This window comes from Falco biarmicus, chromosome 2, assembly GCF_023638135.1.
Source record: "Falco biarmicus isolate bFalBia1 chromosome 2, bFalBia1.pri, whole genome shotgun sequence".
NCBI lineage: Eukaryota > Metazoa > Chordata > Aves > Falconiformes > Falconidae > Falco > Falco biarmicus.
The window spans coordinates 85,650,812-85,676,035 of NC_079289.1; the positions used below are offsets into that span (position 1 = coordinate 85,650,812).

Here is a 25,224-nt window from a genome sequence, read left to right on the forward strand (position 1 = left end):
TAAGTCAAAGAACAAGATGTCTTCCATTCTTTCAAGGATTGTGTGAAAATTTTAGGTAATTTTATTGTATCTTGTATGCAGTAAAGCTACCTTCCATAGCAAGGGTTAAAACAATAGAATTTTAATATCACAGTTATAGCTTCATTATTAAACAGGCAAACAAAGAAGCAAAAGCTAACTTAGCCCGTATTTTTTCTTAGTCTCACTTGACTCTGGACATTTCAGAAACAATGTTGTATAATGGGAGGAACCAGAACTTAGAAGATATAGAAGTCAAAGATAATTTCAAATTAAACAGACGTAAGCAACAGTATAGGTTTGGGTTGTTGTCATCCTGTCTCCCTGTCCGCTTTACCTTTATAATTTTGACTTTCCCTCTTTATCTGTTCATTAGGAACCACTTTTCACACTATGTATTTCATGTTATTAATCCCCATTGATTTATAACTTCCATACAACTGATTTCTTTTATTCTACTTTTTTCTCCATGATGTCTCAAAATGTTGGTTCTTGTGACTGACACTTCAGTTTCTCTGCCGGGTCCTATTAAAAAAAAAAAAAAAGAAAATCAGTAATGTGTACTTGTGTACTGGGAATGGCACCCATTATTGAGGCCAGAGAAAGCACACAACATTCTTTCCAGCATGCTACTTTGTTCAGTAGCATACAGGGCTAATGTCTCGATAGTACATATGGTTTTCTAAGTGGACTGGAAGAGAGGTGAACTCTAGAAGACCTTATTAGCCAGGTCATTAGCAAGATATACACTACTAGTAAGAGATCTGGCATAGTCAATATATTTTGGAGTAATAGTCAAATATTTCCGTAAAGAGCTTTTGGTCTTTGCAGCAGTATTTTATGTATTTTGTCTGCTGTTGCTAGTATACCTTTTGTCCTGGTTTTATACCCAAGCTTTATAAATTTATAAAGAAAGAGAGAGAGATACTTTTCAATAAAAATCTAAGGAATGTTAAGCTGTCTAAGCAGAACACTATATTAGAAATTTTATAATTAAACGAGAATGTACTTTGAATTGAATTGATTTTATTATTCCACATTATATTATACAAATTATAGTTAGATTTTATAGTTTAGTTAGGTTTCTAAAAGAGTCTAAGCTGCTTAGTTATTTGTATTTTACTTTTTGTTTTTTATGAAATTGTCAGAAATTATAGAAAATATTAATGTTAGGATTTTTCAGGACTTCAAAGTAATTGCAAAGGTAAAATGAGACACTTCCTAACTGTTCAAACGTCAGGGGTGAATTTGTCTTTGGGTATTTGCATGCATTAGGTAGGTACTTTTATTCACTTTGAAGTACATTATGTCATAGTTGCGTAAGTTGTTATTTGATAGATGGGAATTAAAAGAATTAACTGTGGAGTTGTATGAGCTTCTCTTGTTGCTGTCTCTATGCATCATCATCCATATCCATGTTACATTTTAAGTCCCTGAAAATATGCTACCTCTACAAGCTCAGGAAAACTTGTTAGAAACTTCAGTTTAAATGATTTGAACAGAGCATGGTCTAGTCTTGAGACTTCCCTCGATAAATCCCTTTTTCAAAAATGTCCTGTACATTTTTGTAATTTTAAATTATAAAATTTGTAATTGTAAATTGTAAACAAACAATTTTCTCCAATGAATTTCATGATAAAAATAGACACATGGATTATGAGGAACAGACCTTTAGCTCAGGGCAAATTGAATCTGTCTGGGGATTAGAAAATTACTTGTTTCTGGTTTCATTAGTTCCTTAACTTCTCAAGTCTTTCACACTGTGTCCAAGACTCCCACATCCAAAGTGCCCTCCACTCCTGTAGTTGGAGAGCATTGCTAACTCTGGTTTTGTTCTGGGGTGCCATCACTCAGATACCCACTAATAAGCAAATGAAAGTCACTTTCTCCCTGGCTGTAGACTTACAGCGCAAGGTGTTTCTTGTACTATGGCTGAAAGAGGGGATTGAACACGGGGGAAGCAAGCTGTATTATACAGTCTGATCCTTCTTCCTTGATCAAGTGTTGGGGCATAAAATGTTGAGAAATCTGAATTCCAGGGATTGCTCTAACAATTTGGTGTACTTCACAGTCCTTGAGAATTGCTTTATAGTCTAGTTCTCTGAAGCAAATGTTAATCACAGGCATGAAAGTCAGAAAAAAGAGGATTCCTGTAAATATATTGGCTCTAAGGCTATGGCTATGGAGGAATTAAAACTGAAATGTGTTAGGGTAAGGAATTCATGCCTTAAAAACAAAGTAGTCTGTAAATTTATTTGTTCTTTCCTATAGCCACATTATGTTTTAATTTTTATTTTTCAAATAAAAGAAATAGGCTTTAACAGAGGTTTAAAATGCATGACCTAATCTTCAGCAAGGTCTTGTTCTTCATACCTGAGTGATTTACTCTACTTGAAAAAAGAGCATAAAAATTGATATGGTGGAATTCGACATAGTTTGTAATACAGTCAAGGTTTCCATTGTGACAAGGCATATGTTGTAAGCCATTATTTTTCAGACTGTGACTGTCATACTATACTTGGCAGTCCTGGGTTAATGGTCGGACTTGATGCTCTTAGAAGTCAAGCTATATATTAAAAAAAAAACCCCAAAACCAAAACCAAACAACCAAAAAGTACTACGCATTAGAACACACTCTGCAGAATTGAGAACTTCGGTTTCTCACATCCTTCTGTTGGTAGACACCTGAAAAGTGTCAGGCAGGAAGTGGTCCTGAATACCATGTTTTTTTCCAAGGGATTGGGATGAGCAGTTATTTCAAGTTTTAAGGAAGACAACACATAACCCAGTAATGTAAAACAGTTTAACTATTGAGAGTTAAAAATGTATATTTTGTTAATATACCAATAAAAAGCTGGAGATAGGTAACAAAAAATATGAAAAGAAATTCAGTATTGCCTTCTCTGTGCCTTGAAGTTTCAGTGCCAGCACATCTTTAGCTCCACCTCTTTCCATCTTTGTTGTCTTCTTGTTGTGTGTCAGCAAAGGAAATAGCAGATAGCCCTGGCTGCTCAATTCCCTAGTGCCTGACAGGAGCTGGGCTGGTTTTGGTTTAGTTAAAAAACCATAGCAAAGTAGAGATTTCAACTTTCACGGCAAGTGAGAAGAAAAAAAGAAAAAATGTAAGAGACAATAAAACCCATGAAGGGGGTGTTACTAAAGTATTACTGTACCTTACAGTACCTCAGTCTGTTTTGTTTTTTTTTTAATGTAACTGAAGTGTACAGTGAATCTGCTGTAAATCATCACCTGAAGACTCTATAATTCCCATTGGACTTTGCTGTGCACTGTGAGAAAGGAGGAAATGATTGGATCTATTACATGAACCCTGGGAAACTGTGGGACAGTCAGAGAGATGTGAAGACTTGTAGAAATTTGCCAAGTTTAGGAATTACTCAAATATCAATTTGTGCAGATTTGAGAGAAGTTTCTTCACTTGCAGCTGTTGACTATTTCTCAGCAAAAGATTGTCCTCAGTTTTATCGCAGCTTACAGCTGAAAGTGGGTACAGAAATTAAAAGGGCAAGAAAGTTTTTTTCCTCAAACATTCAGAAATTGGAGAGTGCCTCTCACTATTTTACTTGGTTTCTGCAATAAGTGAAACGAGGGTGCTGTATGTGTTTTCTAATCTTGAGTCATCTCCTGAGCAGTTTCATCCAATGTTACTAATGTTGTAGGAGTGCCAAGCTGAAGATAGTAACAGTTGTTTAATGAAAAGCTATGTCATTAAAAATATTCTATCACTTTGTCAAAATTATTTTAATGTGTTAGTATGAAGTACAAAATCTAATCCAGTGGCTATTTAAAACCAGCGGGCTATTGGTATGTACACACACTGTACTGAGATCTGTAAGTCAGCTACATCACAAATAATTTCACTACCCACATTTTCAGTCTGAAATATTATATCAAGAGTTAAGACTTTGAGTAAAAGCAAGCTATTTTTGTGAAAGGAATGGAAATCTGCTCCAATATGCTAAGGTAACAAAAGAAGTTTAAATTACTTAGTACTGACAGCATTATAAAGTTTTCATAGTTCGTTGGTTATGGAAGTTAATCAGGCAGTGGGACTCCAAACACACAGCATTTTCTTTATTTGGAACACATTTTCTAACGCATATGCTTTAATTATAGGCATTTCAAGAAGATTTGGAACAAGAACAAGTCAAAGTGAATTCTCTAACCCATATGGTAGTGGTGGTGGATGAAAACAGTGGAGACAGAGCTACTGCTGCACTGGAAGAGCAGCTTCAGGTAATGACTAAACTTCTGTTTCTCAGAGAAGAAGCTATTTCTGTCATCAAGTGTTAATAAGGTTGAAGAAGTACTACTAGTAGAATTGAGCGTATCTCAGGAGATATTTTGGAGGATAATAAATATTTCTATAGGGCATGACTTTTGCATAGGTGGATAAACTCATGTATTTTGGAGAAAAAACACATACCCGGGAGCAACTTTCTTTTTTGGTTTGCGATTCCTTCAGTATCAACTTGTTTTATCTATCGAAGGGCAAGTGTTTGCCTGTTATTTCTTAACTGTATTTTTACCCTTGACAGAAGTAACATGATTCTCTGCTGTAGTTAAGGAGAATGATTTTTCATGTGAGAAGCTACACAATTCAGCAGTGTGAGGTACTGAGAATGGGAACTTTTTTCTGATGGGAAACTTTTGATAAATGTGATGTATTTCGGTGTTACAGTAATATAAAGTGTCATTATCCACTGGCAAGTGCTTAAAGGCACATTCATTTTAAATAATGCCCAATACATGTGTCTTTTAACGGCAGTGCTGATCCCACAAAATTGAAATAGAACTTTTTAAAAAATAAACAACATCAAATAGTGAATGTGTGCAAGATCATATTTTTGTAGACAAATAGTGATTATCAAGAAATATGAATAACATGCTGGTTTTTTTTCTGAAACACTTTTTTTTTTGTGAAAGTCATAATTTCTTTCCCATTAGTTTCTTGTGGACATGTTTCCTAGGAAATGAAGGGGGTCGATTCAGTCTGTCCTCAGTTTCATTTCTCTGTTTCAGTGTATGTCCTCTTCAGTATACATGTATTTTTACAATGGTTTATCATTTAGATTCTTATGACAAGGCTTTCCAGAGTACTAGAATTGGGACAAGTTAGCAGCAACATCCTTGAAGTCCAAACCTGTTCTAAATTGCATTTTGACACAAAGCCTAAACAATCAACAGAAAAAAAAAACCTTCCATATATTCTGTTTTCTAAATGCAATTACTTGAGTATCCTTAAAAGAATGACACGTTGGAGATACATTTGAGGTGAAGCTAGCAGCCAAGATGTTCTAAATACCTGTCAAATGCTAGCTTTTATTATAAGAAAGTTTAGTATTTCGCTCACATCTTGAAAAAGTTATTCTTACTGTACTATTTCTATAGTAATTCTCTTACTGTTACTTCTGAGTTAACTTAAATGGGTAATTTTTGAGTGAATTGTTGTAAGGTGTTGAGATACATTAAAAAAGGATACTCCTGTGTTGGTGGTGAGATCTCCAGGGTCACTGCTCAAGAAGTATGGCAGTACTACAACCAAGTTTACTTCTATTTTTCTATTTTTCTCTTTCTTAAAGGAGAAAGTACTTTTATTTCATTTTGCTTCATTACCCAAGAAAATAAAAAGGATTCTGGTTTTTGAAGTATTGAAGCCTAAGGTGTCTCTAGGGAAACTATCAATACATTCAGCTGGAAGGTATAGCTGTAGCACAGACAGATATCCGGGTGCTATCTTGAATCCAACTAATTTGGGTACCAGTACCAGTAAAACAATAATTAGTTTGGAATTTAGAGTAGGTAGATGTTTGGCTAAGACGCTGAGCACTGCCACTTCAAAATGAAGTCTCAGTTTTCTTTACTGCAACTTCTTAATCACTCAGGAAGCACAACCCAGCCGAGGTAACAATGCAGCCTCTGCTGATCTTTCAATAAATACTTGCTTTTAAATTAATCGTGTCAGAACTGTGGTGTACCTGCTCAAAACAGTCTTAACCTTCCAGAATTTCTTGCCAGCTCTTGTATTCTGTTTGTTGGAATAAAGCACATCCCTTGCAACACACAGTTCCAGAAAATAAACTAAAGCAGGAAAATATCTTCAATGGAAGAAAAATTAAATTAAATACAAAAATGACTGGGAAAAGTTTCAACCAGAATATTATTCCATGTTGGCAAACAGTAGGTTCTTTCAAAAAGGCCTATGGTAAAGAATTACAAAAAAAGTGTTAAAGAAAAAATTTACACAGATGTGGGTACCACTAGGTTTGCTTTAATTACAACTCAAAGTTGGGCCACCACCTCAGTGAGTGGCAGAGAACAAAGGGATGTAGCACAGCTTATATACAGTTATCAAATCATTAGTCAATGTTCAAAGTTTTTTAGAAGTTTCCTTTGGTCTTGTCAGTTTTGTGAATCCATCACCTGACTCTGTCCCAGTTGATTCATCTGTTTGGTGCCAGTCTCTACCTCAGTTCCAAGATCCTCCTCAGATCATGACCTTATTTCTGCCTGCTTTAACTCACACAATCCTTCAAGCACACTTAGTCTTTGAACAAGCAATTCTGATTCACATATATTATTTTTTCTAAAACCACCTGCATTTCTGAGAGCACCTGTGTATACAAATTGATCATCTATTGTTTTTCTATTTTCCTACTGATTAACTTGACTGGGTTTTAAAATAGGCTTGGATTAGGGCTGTACAAGGGCCAAGGCCTGGTTGTGCCATTTAACAGCTTCAGCACTTTAAATTTCTTAATTCAAAATACATTTTCTTTAACAAAATATAAAATTATTAGTTACTTGATTTTTACTGCCTTTCATGATTTTTTTTATTAGTATGAAAAACAAATGAAAGATTGGTGGATTGTTGGACGTGTAATCTAATTTCACATCTTCATAAAGATATCTGAGCAATTAAGAGCACATCAGGCAATACACCTGTATCCCTCTAGTATTACACTCATTGCAAAGGTGCCGTTTGTATCCTGTGCATCTTCTGTGGCTGACCCTTACTAGAATCCAACCTGAAATAGAACTCAGGTGTTACTGCAATGTATTTACCCTATTAAAAAAACCACAAGGAATCACAAGTGTAAATGGAACAAAACGGAAATACACCATTTATAACTGCACTAGTGGAGAAGGCACCTGTTATTGGGATAAAGCATGAACAATTATTAAAGTCATGGAGAGAGTATATTCCTATAAAGACGCTCGTAAGGCAATTCCTGAGCCAGCGTACCCTGCAGCACAGGCATGGTCTGAGCAGAGTGCAGAGTGGTACGGAACACTCCAGCTGCTCTTCAGTTCCCTCCTTGCATTGCACTGTCTTAGAGAAGAATCTGAAAGAAAGATTCAATAATATCATGTCTCTGGAAGTCAAAAATATGGAGCAGTATTAGAGATGTTAATACAAACAAAATGCAGATATAAAACTGTGGGGTTAGGGTGTTAGGGAGGTGTGCAAGCTTTCATAAGTTTATGCCCAGGAAGACTGAGTTAATATAGTCCCCCTACTATTGTAACAAAATGCTACATTTTTTTTGAGTGCACAGAAAGATTGTTTGGATATTTTTTTTTTTTTTCAATGTCACTTGCAAACTGAATATAAGCATGGGAGATACAATGTGTTGGCAGGCACAACCATTAGAGCATTTGACAAAAAGCACGATGGAGCAAAGTTCAAAGCCTGATTATGTACCTGACAGTCTAACTTTTAAAAGTAGAACAAAACAAGGGCATTCACTGTCAGATGAAAGAGCTTAATAATACTGCCTGAGTGAGATACTGGTCAGGATCAGATTTGGAAGAAAGTGAACAGTTATTGCTATGTAATAGTCAAGGCTGCATTTTCCAGGCAGATGCAATTCAGTTATGTCTGAGTTTTCTGAGATGTTGATGTCATGGTTTAGGTTAAGTTGGTTAAAGAATTGCCATCAAGGATATTAACAAAATAATTTTGATAAGAATTTGTAGTAGTGCAACTTCACAAAGTTCAATGTCAAGGTTCACTCACTTACTACATAGATAAATTACACAAAGAAGAATCAAATTAAAATTAAGATGGAATGATTTACACAGAGATTAAAAATGTAAAAGGGTAAGAGAGACCCTCCCATCAAGTCACAAGACTCAGAGTGGAACCCCTTGCTTTCTAAACACTTAATAGAACTTAGGTGTGCTAGATCCAATCTTAGTCTTAGACTTGGTCAGCGGTTTATGTCTAAAGGATATAAGGAGAAAGGGAAATCCTCCTATTAAGTCACAAGGTTCAGAGAGGACCCCCTTGCTTTCTAAACACTTCATAGAGTTGAGGTGAGGATAGATCCATAGTCTTAGACTTGGTCAACAGTGTATGCCTTAAGGATATATGGAATAATCAGAGTTTAAGGTTGATCATAGGGTTTTAGCAGCACTTAATCATCCACTAATTTATTGTTTACAAAGACAATCAAATGGGATTTACTTAAATTATAAAAGTGGCTTAACCATGGATTCAGAGTGGTAATGCTTATGCTATACTTATTGTGAGGTTAGTAAATAGTTCACACACACATGCACATAGACACAAAGGAACAGAAGCATAGAGATACATGTAAAACCGTATATACCTATTAAAAGTTCAGCTCAAGTTCAGTGAAATACATTGAATTCATTTGCATTTCTTAATGAGCAAAGGGTTGAGCCTTGAGAAGTAGGAAAGTTATCTCGTGCCCCCATCATCAGCTTTCAGCAGCGGTCCCCCTAGTATTGCAGACTTGGGAGTTTGTGAGCTCTGAGAGGTGTTCCACTCAGAGGGAGATGCTGTTGACAGTCTGCTGTGGTCTAGGAGAGCATAAAGGGCCACACTTAGGACTGCTGTTTATAGGTTTGGAGATGATTTGCTTTAGTCATCTGTAATTTTTTGTCCTGGCCACAATCATAGTCAGTAATTAATGGATATTTAAAAAAAAAAATTCTATTGATGTACTGTACCGCTCAGAGTTGTAATGAAGAGTGTTTCCAGTCTTGTTAAGGGACGTTCAGGGCTATCAAGTGGTGATGGTGTTCAGATAAGGAATGTTCCTAGTACAGCCAGTGCAGTTTCCCAACTCAGCCATGCAAGAGTTGCTAGTACTGTCAAGGGATGCTTAACTGTCCAACTCATTTCATAGAAGCTAAGGCCTAATGGGGATTCCTGAGATTGTAGAGCAGCCCAGGGGAGGGTCTGAGATGCACCACCACAGGTAATGCATTTTCATAGATATAAATATATATGTATTGAATGCATATATTTATGCATGCATCTGTACAAAACAATTTTAACAACCATAACAAGGTCACTTACAGATTTAAGTCTCAACAGGATCACAAAGATCTATAGTGGTTTCAAGTGAACATTCTAGAAGACCTTAAGATTTATTGCATATGCCAAAAAAACCTATTTAAGTGGCAGCTAATGACATAGAAGCCAAAAGTGTCCCCTGAAGCAAATTATCCATAGAAAAGTTACCCTTGCTTGGAAAAATAAACACAATTACAGTTCTTTTCTTACAAACAGCTGTTAAGCTAAGATAGTCTTAAGAGATTACAGCTACCCTTGGTGAGTGTGACTATTAAACCCACTTTTACGTAACATTGGTTATCTGACATATCAGTGTGTGACATGTGAGACTCTGTTTATGCTGCTGCTGAGAAGTGACTATTGAGACTTCTAATTTGTAGACCCCCAATAGGCTCAGTTCAGAGACTTCACAAAAGGCAGCTGCTGAGTAAGGCTCAAATCTATATCTAATGTTGCAAAATCAGAGCTATACTAGCTATACTTGCTATATTTTGTTATATATATATACTTGTAATATTTATATATATTTGCTATACTAGCAAATCTGTTCCTATGCTCTGACTAATTACTCCAGAAAAAGAAGTTGGAAATTATCTTCAGCCCAGAGAATTGGCTGTATAACATACAGAAGCTGTGAATGCAGGGAGCTTTTTTTCTCTAATTATACCCAGTAGACAATAGGTCCTTTAACGACTCTTGCAGGCTAGTGCAAATTAGGGCCCTCCTCAGGCTTCAGGGGTTGGGGTCTGTGCTGGAAAAAGATCTGTGTCATATGTGTCAAAGCCTTCTTGATAGCTTTTTCCCCTGCTGAGGGACAGGAGTATAATTTACACTGTCTATTATATATTCATATTATTCAGGGTACTATGCTTTGATTGAAGATTATTTATGGGTAGTTTTTGTAAAAATACATCAAAATAAGTGAGGAATGTTAACGAATAGTCTGTTTCACTTGGAAGGAACCTACAAGGATCATCTAGGCCAACTCCCTGACCACTTCAGGGCTGACCAAAAGCTAAAGCATATTATTAAGGGCATTTTCCAAATGTCTCAAACACTGACAGGCTTGAGATGTCAACCACCTCTCTAGGAAGCCTGTTCCAGTGTTTGGCCACCCTCTCAGTAAAGAAAGGCTTCTTAACGTCCAGTCTAAACTTCCCCTGATGCAGCTTTGAACCATCCCCACACGTCTGGGTGCTGAATCCCAGGGAGAAGAGATCAGCACCTCCCTCTCCACTTCCCCTCCTCAAGAAGCTGTAGCAAGCAATGAAGTTACCCCCCAGCTACTTTCCTCCAAACTAGAGAAGCCCAAAGCCTTTAGCTGCTCCTCCTAGGACTTGCTTTCCAGCCCTTTCACCATCTTTCTTGCCCTTCTCTGGAAACGTTTGAGAACCTTGACATCCTTCTTAAATTGTGGGGTCCAGAACTGCACACAACACTCAAAGTGGGCCACACCAATGCTGAATGCAACGGGGTAATCGCTTCTTTTGACCAACTAGTTGATTTACCACAGGATGTGGTTTGCCCTCTTGGCTGCCAGGGCACACTGCTGACTCGTGTTGAGCCTGCTGTTGACCAGCACCCCCTGATCCCTTTCTGTAGGGTGACTTTCCAGCCACTCTGCTCCCAATTTATACTTGTGCCTGGTATTACTCTGTCCCAGGTGCAGAGTCCAGCGTTTATACTTGTTAATTGCATCCTGTTAATCATTGCTTAATGCTCCAATCTACCTAGATCCTTCTGCAAGGCCTCCTGTCCCTCAAGAGAGTCAACAGCACCTCCCAGTTTGATATCATCAGTAAACTTACTAACAGTGCATTCAGCTCCTGCATCCAGATTGTTGATAAATATATTGAACAGAATTGGCCATAGAGTTGAACCCTGAGGAACACTGCTGGTGAGTGGACCACTCACTACAACCCTTTGAGTTCTTCCCTTCAGCCAGTGCACCGTCAACCCATTCATCCCGCAGTTGGACAACTTGTCCAGAAGGATGCTGTGAGGGACAGTAACAAAAGCCTTACTGAAATCTAGAAAAACTACATCCACCACTCCCCTTCATCCACTCAGCTGGTGACCTTGCCATAGAACGATATCCAATTAGTGAAACAGAACCTTCCCTTTGTGAATCCACATTGACTGCGCCTGATGATTGTGTTGCTCTTTAAATGCCTTCCAGCAGTACCTGGTATAATTTTCTACATAATTGTTCCAGGAACTGAGGTTAGACTAACAGGTCTGTAGTTCTCTGGGTCTTCCCTCACACCCTCGTTGTAGATTGGAATAACATTGGCAAGCTTTCAGTCAGCAGACACACACACACACACACACGGCCTCCCAAGACATTTAGTAGATGATTGAGAGGGGTCCTACTGTAATATCCACTAGCTCCTTCAGTATCTGGGATTAATCCCATCACGTCCCATGGATTTGTGAACATTCAGCTGATACAGCTGGTCCCTTGCGATTTCACTGTTGGCAAATGGGAAGTCACCGGTCCCATACTTATGGTCCTCTGACTCAGGGGACCAGGCAGCCTACGGTCTGTCAGTATTATTAAAGTCTGAGACAAAAAAATGCATTGAGTGACTACTTTTTCTTCATGTCTGTTAGTCAGATGACCATCTTCAGCAAGTATTGGTCCAATGTTTTCTTTAGATCTCCTCTTAATATATTTTGAAAAGCCCTTCTTGTGGTCTGACACAAAACTGGCCAGTTTCAGCTCTAACTGAACTTTGGTCTTTTGTATCTTCTCCCAGCAAAAATGAATGACAACTCTGTACTCTTCCAGCGAGGCCTGACCTTGCTTGCAGAGATTATACAGTGTCTCCTTCCTCCTGAGCTCCACAAGGAGTTCCCTGTTCAGCCAAGGTGGTCTGCCCTGCTTGCTTGACTTACAAGACAATGGAATTGCCTGCTCCTGTGCTTCTAAAAGGTGGTTCTTAAAAACTAACCAGCACTCATGAACTCTTAAGCTCTTAAAAGCAGATTCCCAGCTTACTTTACTAAATAGCTCCCTGAATAGTTTGAAGTTTGCTCTCCTGAAGTCCGGGGTAGCAACTCTGCTGTCCTCTTATATCATTACCCTGCAAATTTTAAACTCAATGAGTTCATGATCACTGTGGCCAAGACAGCCACCTACCATCACACCCCCCATGAGTCCTTCTCCATTCACAAACAACAAGTCTAAGAGGATGTCTGTTCTAGTTGGCTCACTGAGTACTTGTGACAAGAAGTTACCTCCTACAAACTTTTACATGCAGATTTCTCTGAAAATTCCAGATATGGCTGTAAAAAATAGGCATTTCAAGGGAGCAGGAAGGTTTTTTACTTTTTAGTCTGGATTCAGTTAGTTTCTCTGGAGATGTGTTTTCCCAGGTGTTGGGAACAAAACCCTTGGTTCAGCCTGAGTTTCCAGAAGTCACACAGGCTGTTTACAGAATCAAATACTATTTGATGTGAATAAGGAGGTAAAGCTGATCACCATATGATTTAGTAGTCAATATCAATTTTATAAATAGTCAGCTCTGACATGGTATTTCTGACTTGAAACTTTGTGTCCTAAATCTGTTCAACCAAACAGTGTATCTTGGTGTCATGGCTGTTATGATCTCTCATGAGAAATAACAGGTTTAAAGCAGGGTATAGTATCAACCCTTTTATCACTGCAGATACTTAGTTGTTTCACTTGTTTAATTAAAATTAAATGTTTTGTCAAACTGTTCAGTCAAAACAAAAGATAGGTTTTGTGGCTTTTTGAAATCATTTGCTGAAAATAGTATTTTGTATTGACTCAGCAAAATTTTTTTTAGTATGCAAATTTCTTGGAGTAAATGCAGAGCCAGATATCTAATCTTCTACTCTTGAGTTTCTGGTGTGTTCTATATGAGCAAACAAAAAAAAATTTCAAGGTGTATCATAGTGATAAAGGCAAGCTGATGAAGACGTTACTACAGACGTTGACAGCAAACTGTATTTCTTTATGAGGGTTGTTAAGAAAAGTCAGCTGCTTGAATGTGAGATATTTAAAAATTACTCAGGTATGAGGATTTTTATATAATACTTTTAGCAATGAAAGATTTATTGTTTTATAAAACATTAAAACAATGCAATATAATAGAAGCGTGATATAAAAAGCATACATATACAGATAGGGAACTGAGTTTGAGGCTTACTCTATGGTTAACGTAACTTAAACTTAAGCAATTGAATACAATATGCTGACTCATATGGAGGAACTAAGAAACTGAGGACAAACTTGACAATACACCTTTGTTAGTGCTTGTTGCTGTTGCTATCATACACGTCAAGGAAAATGATGGTTGTATACCAATGACCAGGACATTCATTATGTGTGATTACTTGATTTATGGGCCAGTATGTGTGGTATGTATTCATATGGAACTGCATTGAATCACAGTTAGGGGTAGAAAAGGAGCCATATAAGTGTAGATTTAATGATCCTAGACTGAGTCTATAGCTCAAACCAGGTTGAACTTTGTAGATACCCCTATTTCATGATCTAATATGGTGCTGTATTGTATAGGGCTAATTAATTTAATTTGCTTCATATTCTAATGGAGAATATTTAGATTGTTGTCCTGAAAAGAGTTTAGAAAAAGAAATCTTTATATTCTTTAGCTAGTGTTTTGGAAGTGCTTTAAAAGACAAGGAAAAAATATAAATAATTTAAATATGATTTTTCAGTTAAATATGACTGTAAAGTTTATTTCAAATATATTATCCATCCCATGTAATTATTTAATAAAATATTAATAAAATAGTAATAAGTAGTTTGTTATTTGTTTGTGTAGATTGGTGTATATTTCCACCAACTCCAAGCTTTCCTCTACAACCAGGCACGTGTATATATATATGCAATATATATCTTCATTAAATAAGTCCCTTTGCAAGGTGTGGATGTAAGAGCTTGCATAATTCATGGTATTGCACACTTTAAGAATGAAATTTTCTTCAAAAAGCATAGTCTATGGAAGTCCATTCATTTCTTTTTAGAGATTCTGCTTAAAATAAATGTTTTTCATGTTAAAGACTTTGTATTTGGCTTGTGTGAGAATTCAAAATTTCTGGCAGGTGCAAACTATTGGTTAGATTTGTGCAGTGTAATTTATTCTGATCTACACGTGCATTACCAATGGAGAGACAGCTGGTCATGACAAGACTTTTCTAAAAACATTAATCTAAATCAGAAGTGCCAAAACCTTTGCTGCTTAACTTCGAGATGATTTATGAATCCCTCAGTAAAAACTGTAGTGTATTTTTAAAATGCATTGCTTAATTAGTATCCATAGACTTCAGTGTAAATCAGGCATCAAAACAACCGATTGTGATTCATCGCACAATTTGTATGTATAAAATTTTAGAAACTTAGAGATTTTTCTCCTCTGATAGCGGGAAGAAAAAGCATATAGGGAAAATGAAGTACATAGTCTTCGATCTTATTAAAGAATAACAAGAAGTTATTTCTTATGACTTCATTTAATCATGTGCAGTGTTTTTGAGTAGTTAATAAAAATTACCCCGACTTGTGGGAACTGTTAGGAAAGACAGTCTCAGGTCAGGATTCAGGTTAGAAGCATCTGAGCTATAAGGAAGGATATGCTTATGATTTTTTAACAAGTAATTAGCAAGCAGAGTAGTCAAGGTAAAAAAAAAAAAAAAAAAGTGTTCAATTAAACATAAAAACCTGAACGACTGCTAGATACTGCAGATCTGCTAGGTTGTCTTCTGGGCTTTGAGAAAAGGGAGGGTGAGGTGGTGAGACTGTGTTGAGCTAAACTGGAAATGTAATGGCTTCAGGACAAATGAAATTAAGAATAATGCATTGTTTTGTTATATAAAGATCTTTGGGTTTTAAAATCAATGAAATTAGTAAAAATATAATTTTTGCAGAAAAGGTGTTACTGAGTACACATTACAGTATACATAGTATTCAGCCTGTGAGGCTCATAAATATTATTTATGAAATCATGATTTTTTTCATAAAAGGAAAAAATATTTTTTTTAAAAATAGAAAATTTGAATTAGCTGGCTGTGAATAGTTTTCTGCACTGTTCTGTGTCATACAATTTGACAACTTTTATTTAATGGTGAGTGGGTAAAATGAATGGATAAAATATGTTGTGATCTGTTATATGCTAAGGGCATAAAAGTTTCACCAGCAAGTATTTGTTTCTGTTAATATTGACATATGCTTTCTGAAATATTCACATTCAAAACTTTTTTTGTGTTTGCTTGAATTGATGATCTTTGATCACATTATGTTTTACGGCAAGCAAACACTAACACCAAATGTAATTTTTATATATATATTAAAAAAAAAAATCACATTCTTAGATTTGCAAAATTTCCTAATTTTCCTCTAGATCTAAATAGGAAAAGGAAGCAAATACTCACTATATAATTCCATATATATACCAAAAGCATGATCCTGATATTAAGCTCAGAAAAGGCAAACAGAACAATTTCCTCAAAACCTACTTGGCATTTATGCAGTAGGTGAGTGAAAAGAAATACTTCTCTGTATTGCTGTGTAACATATTTGACATATTTAAAAAATAGCATTATTATGCTAGCTGAAAAGAGAGAGTTCTAATTTTTCTGAAATGAACCAATACCTAATATGGTCTATCTCAATGTCATGACAGCTACCTGTTTAGTCTTTAAGTTTAGTTATGGTTTTAGTATTTACTAAATAACAAACACGGTATCTGCTGACTTTTTATTTTGACATAAAATTAGTAAAGCCACAAATTCAAATGGCATCCTGAAATTTTACCTTTCATATTCTAGGCAGTGCAAAATAAAATCCTTTCATTTCTGATAGAAAAAAAACAATTCAAATTTTAATCCTTCGTTTTTAAAAATCCACCATTTGGATGCTGCAATTTTGCTAAAAATAAATTATAATCTCTATGGAAAATATCTAAATATAAAAAAAAAATAGATCATATAATATCTCAAGTTATAAGGGACCCTTAAGAATCATTGATTGAATAAATAAATATGAAAGAAGGAAGAAGCTATTTTTCCTTTTTTCAAGACATGCTTTTGAAGAAGATAAAAAATAAGAGTAAAGTAGTATAAAATGTCTTTCAGATTTTATAAGTTGTTTTTTTTTTAATTTGGGAGCGGTTGAATTATTTGTATGTGATACTCAGGGGTAATTAAGTCAATGGAAATCATTGTAATAAAGGCTTTATAGCATGTCACACCATCACTACAGTATTAAGTCTCATCCTCTGTCTTAGGCATTTTTCAATAAAAGCTAGTAGGAAATTCAGAGAAGGTAGTAGTGCTTTTTTTCAGCTAAAATAAGGGAGAGAGAAGGTAGTAGTGTTTTGTGTGATTTTAAAACATTTATGGTTGCATAAGCTACAAATGTCTGGGAAACCTCAGTGGGATTGATTTTTGCTGGTGTGTTAGCTTATAAGGTGGTGGGGTTTTTTTTTTCCACTGCAACATGTTAAAAGAGGTAAAAACTTAGATCAACTGCACTGATATTACAACTTAAAAACCAGACACTTTTTTGCCTTCATCACATCTTTGAGTCACCATAATCACATTTCAACTAGTTATGTTTTGGGCATTAGAAAGTTTTTAAACTGAGGTGTTTTGGTGGGTTTTTTTTGTTTGTTTGTTTTTTTTAAGAGCATAGTACCAGAGACTTAATAGAAAACTGTTTGTAGATTAGTATTAAAATTCTCTGGGGTTGCCTGCATTGCTTTTCCTATTCTCTCCATGTTGATTTTATTTCAAATGGTGATAAGTTCCATTGCATCATGACATGCAACATATTTTAAGGGCTTCAGACTGTAAAAAGTGAATTAGGAAAGTGTTTTCCAAAAAAATTTGTAATGCCATAGGAAAATCGGACTTATTAAAAAAAAAAAAAAAGAAAGAAAAAAAAAAGAAAAAAAAAAAAGAAAAGGAAAAAAGGAAACAAATGCAAACCTGTATTGTGTGTTTCTTTCTAGCGCTTTGGAAATCGGTGGGCAGCCATCTGCAGGTGGACAGAAGACCGATGGGTCCTTCTGCAGGATATTCTTCGTAAATGGCAGCACTTTGCAGAAGAGCAGGTGAATAGTTTTTGCAGTTATAAATTGGAATGTTCTTTAAAAAAATTTATGCTAAGAAAGGCCTGACTGAAGACTTTTCATTGTGTTCTCTCCTGTTCTCTTTCAGTGCCTTTTTGATGCATGGCTTACTGAGAAAGAGGATGCTGTGAGCAAAATTCATTCTACTGGCTTTAAAGATCAAAATGAAATGCTGACCAGTCTACGCAAATTAGCTGTATGTATTTTTCATTCTATTTCATATTAAACTTTCTTATTCATGAGTCTGAGTGCATGTGGTTTTATCCTACTCTCAGACAATATAGTTTAACAGAACAGCTATTTCATACTTTGGGAATGGATGTTGTCTCACACGGATGGAATAGGTTGGTCATGGCCTTGCTGATAAAGGAATGAATAGGTACAGAAGTTTTCCTTGGTTGTCTCTTCAGTCAAAACTTTATGAACTGTAATAGCATTTGGGTGTCTTAAAAATATCTATAATATTATACTGAAAGTTTATTTGTTGATACTATTGCTGTATATATATATTGTGTGTGAGTGATTATATATGTACCAAGATGTGTGCATATGGGTAAGTACTTATCATACAGCAAAACCTGCTATACATTTCTTGACCTTGAAAAAGCTACAGACTTGAAAGCTGTGAAATGCTGACATTAATGTTGCTTTACAACTATACCTCAACTGTATTCAGGAATCTAGTTACATACATAAAATGCACCCTTTTCAGCTTATCCTCTACCTCACTCTTTAGAAAATACTGTACTATACTTTGTCTTCACGGAAGGAATGTAGGTCTGACTGGCCCAGAAAGATACTGTGCCTGTATAGGGCAAAATTTGTAACAGCCTAGACTTGCAAATGATTTTATAGCATTAGGACCTTTATAAAGAACATAGTATAGTATGTGCCATTTTTGTATGTAACAATAACTAAAGGAAACACTCATGTACATGCTTTTGTTAAAATAGGTAAATTATTGTTGCTGTAAATAGGAACTTAACTGGCCATCTTCTGTTTAAACAGATGTATTATTATTTGGTTTCTCACGTGATGGGGGGGGAAGTGTCCTCAGCATATTTAAAAATGTGGCTTTACAGTTTACGTAATAGGATTTTTAGGCATGAATGATTCTCAATTTATTATTAACTATTTGGATATATAGTGGGCTCAAGCTTAGATTTTTAAAAATTATTTTAGAATTTGTGCCCTTCTCATCCCTCTGTATTAAAAGTATTAACATTTGGGCTTTTGGTCTATAAAAATACCATGATGTTTCTGAAGCTTAAGATAACTGTCATGTGTTTAAAACTGTGTTTTACCCTCACATATACAAATGTATAATTTGTTTGTTTGTTTTAATTAAAATTCTTACAGCTTGATTGTTTAATTCATAACTAACTTGTACATGGTCCACAATTAGTGGTAAATGACCCTGTTGATTCATAGACTGACTAAAAAAGTAAAATTAGTTCATTTTTTTTTTTTTCCCCAAAATTTGAGGCCCACAATTACGATTGTTAATGTAATCTTAAAACATCATAATTATTATTCTACCACGCTTGGTTGGTTGGTTTTCCCCCTTCCCTCCTTTTTCCTTCTGTAACTCTTTAGGGGCTAATAAGAACATTTATTTAGAAGTAAAGGCTTGGGCATTGATTAAAGATTACTTAGGATTAAGTCAGCTTCTTTGTAAAGGAAGGGAACTCTTCATGTTGTCTCAGTGTATATGCTTCCTAGAAATTCTAGTAATCTAAGATGTAAACAATCTTGAAGTTGACTTCAAGCCAGGCTTTTATTGATGCATAATGAATTAGAGGAAACTCAAGATGCTTTGGAGTACCTTCATGAAGAAAAAAATATGGCAAGAAAATCAGATTTATTCAATAAATTAGTACTTGTGGATTCTGGCTAGTTGATGGAAGAAATAAGAACTGTGGGTTGAAATGTATTACAAATTGTGAAGTGGCAGGATATTAATGGTTTACAAGTGTTAAGGGTAAGACCAGTTTGGGTACCTTTCAGAATTTCTTGGAAATATAATTTTAAGAAGGAAATACTTTTAAAAGTAGTATTTTCATAAATGTGATTCATGAAATAAATATACACTCTCATGAAATTCCTTATGTTGCCAGTTTAAATTGTTAAGCATTACTGTCATAAAAGCATTTCAGTGTTTCATGGAACTGAATGAACACTAGAGTAAATAAAGTGATTCTTCCATCCTCCTGAACTGCAACAAGAATCATGTCATCTTTGACAGAATAGGTGGGGTTTATTAGCAGCAACTTATTCTTTTCTGCATATGAGTAACTTGGATGTTTTTAGAAACAGCTGATAATATCACAGTAGTTCAGATATTTAAATCTTGATGGTATGCTGGAGAAACACTGTCTCTTTAGTCTCTTTAATTTGTAGCAGAAAATTTTTTCTACTGGAATTCCTCTACCAGATTTTAGACCTAGTAGGAATCATCTCCAAATTCCCGTGAGCATATATTTTTACCTTCACACAATGCCAATGTCAGGAGTTTCATGGATGAGAATTTACTATTTTAGTCTTGCCTGAAACATGGGGAATTTGTATTAATACATCACCCACATGAAAATTCTTGTCAGAGAATATATTTTTTGCTTTCTTGGACTGGCTTTTAGACATAGAGAAAAATGGGATCATGATATCCTGACTCTGACATGCAAATCAGGCCTGTCTTTTGGTATATGTTATTTTGGACATAGATTTGTGTTTGGATGTAGTAAAGGAGAAGCTGTCATGAAAAATCACCTTTATAATTAGGCCACCTTGTTCCAGAATTGTAAAGATGAGTCTGTGAAGCAATAAACATATATTCTTTTACTGATAAAAAAAAATAAAATAATATGATAGCTTGGTCCCTCAGTTATCTAACAGTTTCCAGCAGGAAATTACAGTTTTAGTTTCTCCTGTTAGATGGTAAGAATGCTAGGTTTGATATCATGATATGGCATAAAAGCTTACAGCCTATTTTTCCTGTCTGTCTTATATGCACAATTTGGCAAGATTAAGGTCATATTCTTTAGCCAGATTTCAGTCTCTTAAGCATGAAGGATATTTCTGAAAGTATTTTATTAAACCATTTAGCATTACGATTGCTCTTTTCAAATTCTGCAGCCCTCCGACAAGGTCCTAAGCCTTCTGAAGTGCCTGAAGTGATGTAGGTCTGTTGAGACGTTCACAGTGTGAAAAAAATGTTGACTCTACATTACATTAATATGGCATTACATAGTAACACATTGAAGGTAAAAATAAGAAAGAGCAGCTGGTACTTTTTATGCATATTTGCAGGTCAGGATACTTCTGAAGAAATCGGGATTTAACTACTGCTTGCTGATGCAGTAATAAATCAGTGTCTTCTCCACAGTAATTTTATCTCATGTTTCTCAAGTGCAAGGAAATACACTGTTAATTTTAGTTAAGACAGGATTTTTGATAGTAAGCACTACTACTGCTTGAAAGTAAGATTTCATTTACCCACATTTGTTAAACTGGTAGTCAGTATGCATACATTTTCAGACAGTAGTAACAATTTTGAGTAAGCAGAAAGATTGAGATTGTTCCTGAACCAAAATCTCCATACATGGATTCCAGTTTTAGGATTGCTGGAAGATTTTTGCAGCCCAAATTCTGATTATTTCACTTAATATAAACAAGCAGGTGTTTCCCCAAAATTTTATCCTTTCTAATTATTTGACTGCAGGCTCACCATTATTAATAAATGTTAGTTTTCTGTAGATTCTTTCTCATGTATGATTCTCCCAAACTGGGAGAAGGAGGCAAGTTAAAACATTTTAAATAAAAGTATAAATTACACTTTGGTTTTCTGTTTGGTGTCAGAATACTCTAATGCATGGAGGTTGAGGTACACTTTGGGAAGTGGAAGAAAAAATTTCTTTAAATCCATCTAACAAAAGAGAGATTTGGGGGTCCCAAACATTATTGTACTGTGGGTAGGTTAGCCTTGGCTGGCTGTGAGGTGACACTCTCTCACTCCCCGTCCTCAGCATGACAGGGGCAGAAAATGAGGTGAAAAGCTCGTTGGTCAACATTAGGGCAGGGAGATCACTCACCGGTTACTGTCACAGGCAAAACGGACTCTCTGTGAAGGAGATTAATTTTATTTATTGCCAACCAATTCAGAGTAGGGTGATGAGAAATAAGAACAACCTTAAAACACCTTCCACCCATACCTCCCTTCTGCCCAGGCTCAACTCACACCCAACCTCTCTCACTTCTCTCCCTGAGTGGTGGGGGCAATGGGGTTGCAGCCAGTTCATCATGTTGCCTTTGCTGAAATTGCCTGTTCACACTGTTTCCCTGCTCCATGTGGTGTCTCAGCCATGGGAGACAGTCCTTCATGAACTGTGGCAATGTGCATCCTTCCCACAAGCTGCAGTTCTCAAATTGCTCCAGCGTGGGTCCTTTCCATGGGGTGCAGTCCTCAAGAGCAGACTGCTGCAGCCTGAGTCCCCATGGGGCCACAGGTCCTGCCAGGAGCCTGCTCCAGCACAGGCTGTCCACAGGATCATAAGCCTCCTTCAGGCACGTCCACCTGCTCCAGTGTGGGGGCCCTCCATGGGCTGCAGAGGGACACCCTGCATCACCATGGTCTTCTACCATGGGCTGTAGGGGAATCTCTGCTCCAGCTCCTGGATGACCTCCCCCCTCTCCTCCTTCTCTGACCTGTGTCTGCAGGGCTGTTTTCACATTTTTCTCACTCCTCTCTCTTACAGCTGCTGTGCAGTGTTTTTTACCCTTTCCTAATGATATCACAGAGGCACCACCAGCCGCTGATGGGCTCAGCTTTAGCCAGCAGTGGGTCTGTTTTGGAGCTGTCTGGAACTGGTTCTGGACATGTCTGGAACATGAGAATTGTGTCTTCTGGTGTTTTCTCACAGAAGTTCACCCTTGCAGCCCCTCGGCTGCTAAAATCTTGCCTGTAAACCTGGTACAGATGCTCTCCCTCTTTCTCTCGGCTTTAGTGGTCACATTTTAATTGTTATTGGAATGAACAGGTAAAACACATTGTTGGTCAGTGTAGCAATCCATCCAGTTCTAACGTTGTGTTAAAACTGATATCAAGTCAATTAGATTTCTTCTTAAATTATCAACCCATAATATGTATTCATAAGAGTTTTTGTTCAGAGTTTTGTTTCTTGTAAGAAAGCTTTGTGTTTTAGGAATCTCAAATGACATGTTTCAGAGGTTGCATTCAGTATTTGTATGTGAAAATTTATCTCCTTTGTCATTAACTTTCTTCTGTATTTGCATAGTCTAAAGGTCTGAAAAACTGTTTAGGCTTTACTACTTTGTGCATATATTAATAGACTTCATTGTTTTTTTCCCTTATGTTGATGAGTAGCTCTTCTAGTTCTAAAAAGATTTCCTTAAAACACTTTACTTTTTTCTTTTTTTTCCACCCACCATTTATTCACTGTCACTATAATTGTCTGAATTCTTACACAAGGCAAAAGGTGACATAGAGCATGGACTAAGCAGGAGGATGTGGTGCACTGAGAATGTAGAACACAAATGGACAAACTGAGGGGAAATTTTACTGTCATTTACGGCACAGGCTTGATAGGTTGTTTTCATGTCCTGTGCCTAAGTTTTGCAGTGTGTAAAATGAAGGTGATGGTATTCCTCTTCTTCATAAAAAATATTGAGACCTACTCAAAGTTATACAAGATCTAGATCTATATATTTGTAGTAAATATTCCATTGATATAGAGTTAAATCTTCTCTTCCTTCCCGTAATGCAAATTTCTTTACTTATTAGAAGAGATAAATTAGAAATTAGAGTATCTTTTACTGGAATAAATCTCTTTACAGCTGAACAATTACCTTAGAGCAATGTGGCTGATTAGAATGAAACAATTACCAAAGAGAGCTTTTGGTGATGTTTAAGGAAGAGGAAAAAATCAATAATTAAAAACTTGAAAACAAATAAGCAACTAATAGAACATTACCAACAAATAAGGAAACCACTGTGTAATGTTCAAATATTGGAGTTTACAGTAAGTACTTGACAGAAGTTATGGCTGAGTTATTTGATAATTAATTTTATAAAGAGGACAGTATCATTTAGCCCCTTGCAGATTGGTGAATTACATATTTTGGTGTTCATTTATATTTTAGGTCTATTCTTGTACCGTAAAAAATCAAAACTAGAGCATATTTCTGGTTACTGTAACACATTGACATGTTTTCAGTAAGGAAATGTGAAAACAGCATCCCTCAGTATATTTTTACAGGTTAACTGTAGCTATCACAAAACCATACTAGGTAGTAGTGAGCATACAGTAGGACCTTTGACATAGAAAGTTTTAGCATCCTCTTTCTTGTGCTTCACTTACTGATTGAGCTCCATGTATGTGGGATTGATGCTGAACTCATTTGTGTTTCATACAGTTCTTTTCAGCTGAGGATGTTGGGAATAGAACACTTTTGTTCAGAATTCCCTAATCATGTTTTATAGGGTACCATTTCTTCTTATTTCAGTCAGTGTATGTTGTGGCTTTCACATGAGCTATTTCTGACACTGTAGGCAGGGAAAAAAAAAAGTCAAATATAACAAGCCTTGAGATTTTAAAATGACAAATAGTTTTATATCTAGTCTGTTCCCTCTTTTAGATCTGCTACTATGCAAACAGATTCTTAAATATAAAGTGTGTTAGCGGGTCTTTCTTAGGGACATGTAAATTTAAATGTTTATATTAACTGCAGCCAACATTGATAATTATGTTTCAAACCACATCTGAACAGAAAAAGAACTGATTACAAAGGCTGATTCTTTCTTTTACTGAGCTGTATTTCAGATGACAATTTCGGATTATACAGCTACAGGAAAGTATACTAAATTATGTTGTCTGAATATTTGTCTAATTATAACTTTCATGCCTTGGGGATTAGATTGCAATCCTCAACTGCACTGAGAATTCAAAATTTGGCTATGCTTAGACAGAGGGTGTAGAGAATCATAGAATCATTTAAGTTGGAAAAGACCTTTAAGGTAGTAAATTCCAACCCTTAACCCCGAACTGTCAAGTTCACTACTAATCCGTGTTGCTAAGTGCCACATTTATGTGTTTTTTAAACAGTTCCAGGGATGGAGATTCCACCACCTCCCTGGGCAGGCTGTTCCAATGTTTTACCACCCTTTCAGTGAAGTTTTTTTTCCTAATATCCAATCTAAACCTCCCCTGGTGTAACTTAAGGCCATTTCCTCTTGTCTTGTCGCTAGTTACATGGGAGAAGAGACCAATCCCCACCTGCCTACAACCTCTTTTCAGGTAGTTGCAGACAACAATAAGATCCCCCCCTGAGCCTTCTTTTCTCCAAACTAAACAACTCCAGTTCCCTCAGCTGCTCCTCTTAAGAATTGTGCTCTACACCTTTCACCACCTTCAATGTCCTCTGGACATGCTCTCCCACCTCTACATCTCTTCTGAAGTGAGGAGCCCAAAACTGAACACAGCATTTGAGATATGGCCTAACCAGAGCTGAGCACAGGGGTCAAACATTTCCATTGTCCTGCTGGCCACACTATATATTTCAGTTGGAAGCCAGGATGCTGTTGACTTTCTTGGCCAGCTGGGCACACCGCTGGCTGATATTCAGGTGGCAGTCAGTCAGCATCCCCAGGTCATTTTCTGCTGGGCAGCTTTCCAGCCACTCATCCCCAAACCTGTAGCATTGCATGGGGTGGTTGTGAACCAAGTGCGG

The 25,224-nt window shown here is 36.3% G+C and overlaps 1 protein-coding gene across 11 annotated transcripts in view; it reads left to right on the forward strand.

Annotated features, from left to right (window-relative positions):
* The window catches only part of DMD (dystrophin), a 1,162,034-nt gene that overhangs the window by 375,360 nt on the left and 761,450 nt on the right, over positions 1-25,224 (forward strand). For all 11 annotated transcript variants that reach the window (XM_056326975.1, XM_056326977.1, XM_056326978.1 and 8 more), the window contains 3 exons: positions 4,153-4,272; positions 17,362-17,463; positions 17,570-17,677. In XM_056326975.1, the coding sequence (XP_056182950.1) occupies positions 4,153-4,272; positions 17,362-17,463; positions 17,570-17,677 (330 nt within the window). The remainder of the gene's footprint in view (positions 1-4,152; positions 4,273-17,361; positions 17,464-17,569; positions 17,678-25,224) is intronic.